The 11,300-nt window shown below is 40.5% G+C and overlaps 1 protein-coding gene across 1 annotated transcript in view; it reads right to left on the bottom strand.

The window, feature by feature from the left end:
- Window positions 1–11,300, bottom strand: part of UBXN7 (UBX domain protein 7) — a 78,485-nt gene that overhangs the window by 16,742 nt on the left and 50,443 nt on the right. The window contains exons 6-7 of the mRNA XM_017540707.2: window positions 2,929–3,075; window positions 644–793 (exon numbers count right to left, since the gene is read on the bottom strand). Of these exons, the coding sequence (XP_017396196.1) occupies window positions 644–793; window positions 2,929–3,075 (297 nt within the window). The remainder of the gene's footprint in view (window positions 1–643; window positions 794–2,928; window positions 3,076–11,300) is intronic.

Raw genomic sequence — 11,300 nt, 5'->3', positions numbered from 1 at the left:
GAGGCTGAGGCAGGAGAATTGCTTGAACCCAGCAGACGGAGGTTGCGGTGAGCTGAGATCGTGCCATTGCACTCCAGCCTGGGTAACAAGAGCGAAACTCCGTCTCAAAAAAAAAAAAAACGTTAAAAAAAAATCCCTTAAGGCCGGGCGTGGTGGCTCACACCTGTAATTCCAGCACTTTGGAAGGCCGAGGCTATGGATCACGAGGTCAGAAGTTCAAGACCAGCCTGGGAAACATGGTGAAACCCCGTCTCTACTAAAAGTACAAAAAATTAGCTGAGCATGGTGGCAGACGTCTGTAATACTAGCTACTCAGGAGGCCGAGGCAGGAGAATTGCTTGAACCTGGAAGGTGGAGGTTGCAGTGAGCCAAGATCATGCCATTGTACTCCAGCCTGGATGACAGAGCAAGACTCCGTCTCCGGGGGGTTGGGGGGGTGGAAATCCCTTAAAAACGGTAAGATGAACGTATCAGTTATTCTTCAAAAGAGCAGAAACACACAAGCACAAAACACTACCATTTTCCAATGCTGCCAGAAAAAAATGTCCTAAATAAATACATCAACAGATGTTTAAATCAGGAAAACTTCACCTAAATTACTACAATTCTGAAGCCAGATCCAGTCAAATATTAAAGATCAATCATTTAGGTAACTAAAAGACAAGTGGTAGGTTAAAAGCTGCATGCTGATATAAATCTTACCTGTTCGTGGGTCCAATATGGAAACATAGGGGAAATCCCCTAACTTATAAAACTGTATGTATCTCTGACCTTCCTCACTGTCATGATAAACCTGTAAAATCATTGATACATTAAAAAAAAAAAAAGTCAGCCTCTAAGAAAAAAACCAACTGTAACCTTGGTATATACTAACATCAATTAGCTCTCCAAATATGCCTCTGGTATATATGTTAAGATCTTACTCCTAAACTAAAGAGATAATGAACGTCATCTGGTGGGAACTCCTTCAACTTCCTGCTTTCAGCCCCTTCTGGAAACACCATAAACATATCGATCCATTCCTCTTTTTTCCCCAGTTCAGATGAAGTATTCTTCTTCCTGCTCAAGTTATCTGTCAACCTTTATCATTAATAACTCTCAACCATATACATCTTAATAAATCACAATATATTAAGATTCTGGCTCTGAATGATGGCTCACATCTATAACCCTAGCACTTTGGGAGGCTGAGGCAGAGGACAGCTTGAGGCCAGAAGTTTGAGACCAGCCTGGTCAACATAGTAAGATCCTATCTCTACAAGAAGTTGTTTTGTTTTGTTTTGTATTTTTAATTAGCCAGGTGTAATGGTGTGCACCTGTAGTCCTAACAACTCAGGAGACTGAGGTGGGAAGATCCCTTGAGCCTAGGAGTTAAGAGGCTGCAGTGGGCTATGATTGCACCACTGCATTCTGGCCTGGGTGACAGAGCAAGATCCTGTCTATTTATTTAGAAAGAAAGCACTTTGGGAGGCCGAGGTGGGCAGATCACCAGGTCAAGAGATCAAGACCATCCTGGTCAACATGGTGAAACCCCATCTCTACTAAAAATACAAAAATTAGCTGGGCATATAAGCTCAAGGGTCTAGCACAGTGCTAAGCAAAGAGCTGTGGCAATCAATATTTGTTGAATAAAATACAAGGAATTATCATTAAAATTACATTAAATTTAGGGGGCTGTAAAATATAAACAGGCAAATTAATAACATTAATAGCATATCTTATAGTAGGGGAAAAAATTAAGTTCATTCAAGTTTTCATTTTCTGTAACTTTTCACAAAAGAAAAAATTGAGCTGGGCATGGTGATCCATGCCTGTAATCCCAGAACTCTGGGAAGCCCAGAGTGGCTTGGGCCCCTGAGTTCAAGACGAGCCTGGGCAACTATGGCAAGACCTCATCTCTATGAAAAATAAAAAAAATTATCTGGTCATGGTGGTGCATGTCTGTGGTCCCAACTACCCAAGAGACTGAGATGGGAGGATCACTTGAGCCCAGGAGGTCAAGAATGAGCCATGTTCTTGCCACTGCATTGCAGCCTGGCTGACAGAGCAAAACCCTGTCTCACAGTGGGAGAAAAATGGTACAAGGTCTCTAACCTTATCTCATTAGCTGGGAAGACTAAAGTGACCTATCTAAGAACACACAGTTAAAAAGTATCAAACACAAGCTTAAATCTAAGTCTTAGCCAAATGCTTTCAATTACTCCAAGATCTTCTATATCTGCACTGTCCAATACAGCAACCACAACCCAGAAGTGGCTACTGAAGCACTTGAAATCTGGCTACTCCAAATGCAGAAGGGATGTAAGTATAAAATACAAACTGTATCTCAAAGACTTAACACCAAAGAAAATAAAAGCAAAAATCTCATTTTTGTATTAGTTATATAGATATATTGATTTAACCAAATATATAATTAATTTCGCCTGTTTTGATTAATCTTTTTTAATGTGGCTACTAGAAAAATTTAAATTATGTGTACAACTTACACTGTATTTCTACTGAACAGTACAGTTTTTTTGTTTTTTGTTTTGAGACAGAGTCTCATTCTGTCACCCAGGCTAGAGTGCAATGGCGCAATCTTGGCTCACTACAACCTCCACTATCCTGGTTCAAGCAACTCTCCTGCCTCAGCCTCCCGAGTAGCTGAGACTGCAGGCTCCTGCCACCACACCAGGCTAATTTTTTGTATTTTTAGTAGAAACGTGGTTTCACCATGTTGGCCAGGCTGGTCTCAAACTCCTGACCTCAGGTGATCCACCCACCTCGGCCTCCCAAAGTGCTGGGATAATAGGCGTGAGCTACCGCCTCCCAGCCAGTTTTACCTTTTTTAAAAATGTCTTAATGCATTATAACTCAATTCCTTTCCCTCAACATCCCACACTACAAAAGTAAAATTCTACAAAACTTCTGATGAGCCCTCCTTCTCACCTGCCAGAAAATGAAATGTTCCCGGATAATATTCTTCACAGCTTCATTGCTCCACACATCACGGTTGAGGCACTGACATGCAAAGTCTTGTACGTTTTGAATGTTTATCATCAGCCACTTATTCTGCATCTGGCCACACTCTTTGGCCTGCAAGAGTAAAGTTACACATTTGTTAGAAACAATTTCTACTTGGTGACCGATGTTTCCGTAGTTGTTCAAAGACTGTTGTCTTTCACTAAAAATACTAGATTTTTGCCCAAATATGACATCTAGAGTTTTCAGTACATATACATTCTTTTTATTTACTTTGAATATGCATGTATAACTATACTGTTCATTTCAAGCACTTCTCAAATTTAAATAAACTCATTTCTCTTTTATGCAGTTATTTGTTATAATGGCTTAATTTTTCTTTTCTTTTCTTAGACAGTCTCACTCTGTTGCCCAGGCTGGAGTACAGTGGTGTGGTCTTGGCTCAGTGCAACCTCCACCTCCTGAGTTCAAGTGATTCTCCCGCCTCAACCTGCCAAGTATTTGGGATTACTACACACCACCACACCTGGCTGGTTTTTCTATTTTTAGTAGAGATGGGATATCAACATGTTGGCTAGGCCGGCCTCAAACCCTTGACCTCAAGTGACCCATCCACCTAAGTGCTGGAATTACAGGTGTGACCCACCACACCCAGTAATGGCTAAATTTTTAATGTGTGTTTAAACATCTGTACCTGAAAAGGATTCAACAAACTTAAGATCAACAAGTCACATAACTCTATTCTCTTGTCACCTCCATCAACAAATAGCTTTTTTTTTTTTTTTTTTTTTTTTTTTTGAAACATTTTTTTTTTTTTTTTTTTTTTTTTAAAAATTTTTTTTTTTTTTTTTTTTTTTTTTTTTTGAGAAGCAGTTTTGCTCTTGTTGCCCAGGCTGGAGCACAATAGTGCAATTTCAGCTCACTGCAACCTCCACCTACTAGGTGGTTCTCCTGCCTTAGCCTCCAGAGTAACTGGGATTACTGGCATGCGCCACCACGTCAGGCCAATTTTTTGTATTCTTTTATACAGAGATAAGGTTTCACCATGTTGGCCAGGCCAGTCTCGAACTCCAGACCTCAGGTGAGCCACCCATCTCAACCTCCCAAAATGCTGGCATTACAGGTGTGAGCCACTGCACTCAGCCAAATACACTTCTTTTTAATGAATGTAATTGGTATGTATATTTCACTTTGTTTTCTTCAAGATCATTTCTGGAACATTTTCAAACATATTAATCTCAATTATAGGCGTATATGCTATTTTAGAGAATCACCTCAAACATTTTAGTAAAAACTGCTGAGAGTTTTTTCACTTAATAGTTGTTTTCCCAGGAGATTTCAAAAATTGGGATTATAGGGTCAAAGGATCTTTGAGAATGATACCCAAACAACTCTACAATTCATACCACAAATATCAATATGTCAATCATTAGCGTGTACTTTTTGCCTGTCAGTCCCTTGTCAGCATCGAGACCTAGGAAATGCTGCTAAGTGGAAAGCAGTGGCAGAGAAGCACGTGAGCAAATGCTGCCTCAAATCCTTGCCTAGGAAGGAACAGAGACGAGGGGAGTTTTGGAATAAATTTATCCTAGAACGATATTCTTTTCCAAATCAGTGTGACATACGAAAATCTTAAGAATCAATGAATTTGGTGTAGTAATCCAAGAACATACTGGACATCATTTTGTGGGTACTGAAACATGTAAGACTGAAAATATCTTCTGTTTTAAGAAGGTTTACATAATCTCACAAATACTGTGGGTTTTTTTTTTTTTTTTTTTGTATGAATCCCTCAGAATAAATTTTCTTTTTTCGCTGTTTTCTTACATTTTTTGCAGAGACGGGGGTTTCACTATGTTCGCCAGGTTGGTTTGGAACACCTTGCCTCAAGTGATCCTCCTCCTGCCCTGGCCTCCCAAAGTCCTGGGATTACAGGTGTCAGTCACCCCACTCAAACTCAGAATAAATTATCTTCTAATATTTGCTTAATGTTTCCATGGGTGAAAGCCCAAGGTCTAAAAAGAAATATCATTATATTGGGTCAGGAAGCTGCATTTAACTGGTCAAAGGCTTAAAGTATACAAATTAATAATTCCTTGTTTATAGGAAGTAATATTTCCATTTACTTCCTTATAGGACAAAGATTTAATAAAAGAATGATAATTACGCTGCTGTAACTACAGAAACAGTATTTGAAAATAAAGGAAAAATGACCGTACACTCTAGAGACAGGCTGGAGAGCACATGTCTGTTTAACAGAGTAAATTTACATAAGTCCGCCCCAATACTGACAAGAAAAAAGTGTACAAAACTGACAATGAATAAAAGTCCAGAGTTTAAAATGGAAGAGTTACTTTTTCTCTTTTAAAAATGTGTTTACTCACATTCATGCTTTCATTATCTCAGATTTATTCATTCAACAAATACTGAGTACCTACCATGTGTCAGGTACAGTTACAGATGCTAAAGTTACAGCAGTTCCAAAAGGTAAAAATCCCTGCCTTCATGCAGCTTACAATGGGGAGAAACCTAATACTAGCAAAAGAAACTTGGAAGTGATACTAACCACACTGAACGGTATTGTTAAAAAATTGTTACTGCTAGAAGGAAGGGTCCAAAGACACAATTTTGAAACAAAACAACAATACTGAGAGGGAGTAAGAGTGCTGAACAGACCAGGCACAGTGGCTCACACCTGTAATCCCAGCACTTTAGGAGGCTGAGGTGGGTGGATCACCTGAGGTCAGGAGTTCAAGACCAGCCTTCCCAACAAGGTGAAATCCTGTCTCTATTAAAAATACGAAAATTAGCTGGGCATGGTGGTGGGCACCTATAATCCCAGCTACTCAGGAGGTTGAGGCAGGAGAAATGTTTGAAGCTGGGCAGCAGAGATTGCAGTGAGCCAAGATCACGCCATTTGTACTCTAGCCTGGGCAACAGAGTAAGACTCTGCCTCAGAAAAAATAAAAAAAAGTCTTGCAAGTCTAGAGATCTCATGTACAACATGAGGACTATACTTAATAATATTGTATTACACATTGAAAATGTGCTGAGAGTAGATTACTAGGTGCTCTTACCCCCTCCACACACACATATAAAAAGACAACTATGGAAGGTAAGGACAAGTTAATTTGCTTGACTATAGTAATCATTTTACTATGTGTATCCAATCTTCATGTTATACATCTTAAATATGTACAGTAGGCTGGAGCTGTAAGGCCAGGAGTTGGAGAACAGCCTAGGTCAACACGGCAAGACCCCATCTGTAAAAAAATGTAAAATAACTAAATGTATGCAATTTAAAAAGAGAAGGTCTTAAAAAATGTCACTGAGTGTACCAATTATGTGAGTCAAGGACTGGGGGTGAGAGTGGGCCATGAGAAAAATCATTTTCCTATGGAAGAATATTGAAATCTCTTAGGTTATTCTGAATCAACATTTCAAAACCATTATAATGGAGACTCCAGAGTAAAACAGTGGGAGACTAAAATCTCTGCCAGTACCAGCCAGATCAGAAAGGCATGAAAAAAAAAAAATTTAGGCCTGACATGGTGGCTCACACCTGTAATCCCAGCATTCTGGGAGGCCAAGGTGGGCTGACTGTTTGAGCCCAGGAGTTTGAAACCAGCCTGGACAACATGGCAAAACCCCATCTCTACTAAAACTACTAAAATTAGATAAGCATGGTGGCGCATGCCCGTAACCCCATCTACCTGGGTAGCTGAGGCACGAGAATCACTTGAACCTGGGAGGTGGAGGCTGCAGTGAGCTGGGATCATGCCACTGCACTCCAGCCTAGGTAACAAGACTGCTTCAAAAAAAAGAAAATGAAAGATTTGAACAAACTTACTATGTTTCAGTAAATATATATGCATAAAGTTAAAAGAAAATATATTTATATACAATACTTTTTATAGAAATGAAATCACACTTTTATTTTTCCTTATTCATTTTCTAATTTTCAATAATTTGCATGTTGGTCGGGCTCGGTGGCTCACGCCTGTAATCCCAGCACTTTGGGAGGCCGAGGCAGGCAGAGCACCTGAGGTCAGGAGCTCAACACCAGCCTGACCAACATGGAAAAACCCTGTCTCTAGGCTGGACAATGTGGCAAAACCCCACCTCTATAAAAAATACAAAAATTAGTCAAGCATGGTGGCAGGCACCTGTAGTCCCACCTACTTGAGGGGCTGAGGTAGACGAATCACTTGAGCCCAGGAAGACGAGGCTGCGGTGAGCTGAGTTGTACCACGGTATTCTAGCCTGGATGACAGAGTGAGACCCTGTCTCAAATAAAAAAGAAAATGCCAGGTGCAGTAGCTCATGCCTATAATCCCGTCACTTTGGGAGGCTGAGGTGGGCGGATCACCTGAGGTCAGGAGTTCAAGACCAGCCTGGCCAACGTGGAGAAACCCCATCTCTACTAAAAATATAAAAAATTAGTTAGGCATGGCGGTGGGTGTTTGTAATCCCAGCTACTTGGGAGGTTAAGGCAGGAGAATCGCTTGAACCCAGGAGGCAAAGGTTGCAGTGAGCTGAGATTGCGCCAGCCCATTGCACTGTAGCCTGGGCAAAGAGAGCAAAACTTCGTCTCAAAAAAAAGAAAAAAGAAAAAGAAATACTATGGAAACTGTTCTGATTCTTTCTGCACAATATTCTTTCTGGCATAATCATGATTTAACGAGGCAAATCAAAGTGTTTTAGACCCTATGGACACACAGTAGTAAATAAAACAAAGTCCCTGTGTTCATACAGCCTACAGGATAGTGGGGAAAGAAGAAAACCTAAGAAATGTTCCCTTGCCCAGGTCAGACCGTTTAGCCTAAGTGCTTTGCTCACTCAGCTGGTTTTCTTGACTGGATCAGCTCTTTCCAACATCAGTATGTTCACACTGTATTATCTGCTTTTCCCTCAGACCTCCCATTAGGTAGCATTCCCTTGCTTCACTAAGGTTTCTATTCTTATCTCATCCTTGCCGAAATCTCCCCTAATCTTCCTAATAAGTCCTTTGTCCTCACAATTACAAACACATGTGGAACCTCTGAAATCAAACTTGCTTTCAATTCGCCTGTAAGAAGAAACCGAATTTGGCAACATGGACACATCTACTTGCAAAGGACACTAGAAATTTCCAGATGCTTAACTAAATTCAGACCACACACATAAAATGGCCTTGAACAAACAAAAAACGGCCCCCTCTCTCCTTCCCTTATTGTATTTTTTTTTCTTTTGTTTTTGAGACAGGGTTTCACGGTGTTGCTCAGGGTGGAGGGCAGTGGCACCACCACAAACTGCACCCTCAACCTCCTGGGCTCAGGCAGTCCTCCCACCTCAGCCTCCTGAGTAGCTGGGACCACAGGTGTGCACCACCATGCCCATCTAATTTTTTCTATTTTTTGTAGATACTGGGTTCCACCATATTGCCCAGGCTGGTCTTGAATTCCTGCACTCAAGTGATCTACTCCCTTCAGCCTCCCACCAAAGCGGTGGGATTACAGGCATGAGCCACTACGTCCAGGCATAGTTTATCCTTTCTGCAAGCAACTACTATAACCTAAAATGAATGTCTCTCTCGCTCCATCAAAGAGAAACATATGTATTATATTCACCATCTTTGTGTGTGTGTGTGTGTGTGTGTGTGTGTGTGTGTGTGTGTGTTTTACGTTTTTTGTTTATAGTCTGTTTCTCCTAGTAGATTATAAACGCTACAATGGCAAGGACTTTATATAATTTACCACTATCACCCTGTGGCAGAAGCTGCTTATAGGTACCAAATAATTCATTCTCCCCTTGTCACTCTCTTATAGAACCTCCAATTTTTAACTAGGCATCTGGATTTCTGAGTGTCCCTTGCAAATGGGTGCAGCCATGCTGCCAAGTTACCGCAGATGGAATGCAACAGAAGTGCTGTGTACAACTTCCAGGTTGCTCCTTTAAAGGGAAATATGTACCCTTATCAGCTCTTCCCTCTTCCATGCATGAAAGCAAGTTTATTAAGAAAGTAAAGGATTCAGGAACATCCTTGAAAGACAACAGTAAAAAAAAAAAAAAAAAAAAAAAAAAAAAAAAAAAAAAAAAAAAAAAAAAAAAAACAATAGAAAAAAAAAAAAAAAAAAAAAAAAAAAAAAGAAAGAAAGTAAAGGAATAAAGTATGGCTACTCCATAGGCAGAGCAGCCTTCCATGGGGTCTGGTAAGCAAACATGGTGGCAAGCCAACTTGAATCATGCAGACAAGGGCGAGCAAGACCTAGGGACAGCAGAACAAGACAGAGAAACTCTGCAACTCTTAAACTTGCAGAGCAAGTCATCCCAACAGCCTGGACTTCTTTCTTGCTTAAGCTACTGTTTCGTTTTCCCCTGGTCTCTCTCACATGCAGTCAAACCTTTATTCTTGAACACCCAGAACTAAGTCCTGCAACACAAGGCCTCAATAAATATGTATTAAGTGAACAAGTGAATTAATCAGTCTCTCTCATCTGGTTAGCATGAACCACAAAGAATCCCTGAACATAATCTACCTCTAGTTACACTAGTTTCTAAACCTGTAAAACTGTGGCTCACATTTACAACCACTATGAGGAACAAACCTATGGGACCTCCTTGGGTCACCAAAGAGTATCCCTCTAATTTTTAATATTTACCTCTCTAAACTTCAATGACTTAATTTTGCATGTTATCTTCCTAATTTTTATAAACTTAATACATGTATCGTTAACCATAATGAAATGCCTGCTTTTAGAAGGGAATGTTTATTTCATGTACACATAGGCCGTGAAATACAAGGCAAAAAAGGTGATATAACTTAAAATTCAAGGGACAACATCAAAAGAGATTCATATTTTCCCTTAATGAGCAGACAGAAGAGTAACTGTTTTTCAGTTCAAAGTTACCAAATTAAATCAAGCTTAGATACTGCATTAGGTCCAAGAGCAACTCAGAAGCTAATAAAAACAGAAAACATGCCGAAACAAACTCAGATCCTTTTCTGCCTTTCATATTGCTGTTATTCTCTCTCAGTGGCTGTAGTATCACCAGAATATACTAGAAAGGACAGGCGCTACCATGTCGAAACCACAAGGCAAAGATGAAGAAAACTGAAGAGACATCTAACCTGACATCTTTGAGCTTATGAATGAACACCAATAATTTCTTCACCTCTAGGCTTATTACTGACAAAAATAAAGCCCTGATGATTTGGTCAAATCATCATCATCATCATCTGAGTTTTTTGTTACACGCAGCCAAACCACTTTCCAGGTTTTCAGATTCAGAAAATTGAAACTGGAGAGCAAGCTGATGTGGTCTGGACATTTGTCCCTCCAAATCTCATAGTGAAATATAATTCCCAGTGCTGAGGGTGGGGCTCAGTAGGTGGTGTTTGGGTCATGGGGGCAGACCCCTCGTGAATGGCTTGACCCCTTGCTCCTCTCATGTGCTATAACAGTTCCCCCTTTGCCTTCTGCCATGACTGCAAGCTTCCTGGGGCTTCGACAGAACCAGACGTCAGCACCATGCTATGGTGCAGACATTCTATAGCTTGCAGAAACGTGAATTGAAATAACATCTCTTTCTTTATAAACTGCCCAGTCTCAGGGATTCCTTTCTGGCAAAGCAAGTGAACTAACACACAAGCTTACAAGGAAATTCCTTCTCCTAAATATTTCATGTATGACAGTGTAAATGTAAATCAAAGGACAAATTTTTAAAAAATATTATCATCCGAAGCGGGCGGATCACAAGGTCAAGAGATTGAGCTTATCCTGGCCAACATGGTGAAACCCTGTCTCTACTAAAAAGTACAAAAATTAGCTGGACATGGTGGCATGCCCGTGTAGTCCCAGCTACTCAGGAGGCTGAGGCAGGAGAATCATTTAAACCTGGAGGCGGGAGATGCAGTGAGCCGAGATTGCACCACTGCACTCCAGCCTGGCTCCTGACAACAGAGCAAGACTCTGTCTCAAAAAATTTTATACATATACATATATATATATACATATATATATATATATAAATTATCATAACATGTTCAAATATGCAGCTGATATACATTGCTTGTTTATTTTAAGAAATGGGGTCTCAGCTCATGCCTGTAATCCTAGCACTTTGGGAGCCAAGGCGGGAGGATCACTTGAAACTAGAAATTCAAGACCAGCCTGGGCAACATAGCAAGACCCCCTTCTCCACAAAATATTTTTTAAATTGGCCAGGTGAGGTGGTGGGTGTCTGTAGCCCTAGGTATTTGGGAGGTTGAGACCAGGGGATAAACTGAGACCATGAGTTGGAGGCTATAGTGAGCCATGATTCTGCCACTGTACTCCATCCCAGGTGACAGAATGAGA

Source organism: Cebus imitator, unplaced genomic scaffold, assembly GCF_001604975.1.
Source record: "Cebus imitator isolate Cc_AM_T3 unplaced genomic scaffold, Cebus_imitator-1.0 Scaffold129, whole genome shotgun sequence".
In the NCBI taxonomy this organism is placed as follows: Eukaryota; Metazoa; Chordata; class Mammalia; order Primates; family Cebidae; genus Cebus; species Cebus imitator.
The sequence above is the reverse complement of the archived record's forward strand: the minus strand, read 5'-3'. Positions and strand labels throughout refer to the sequence as shown.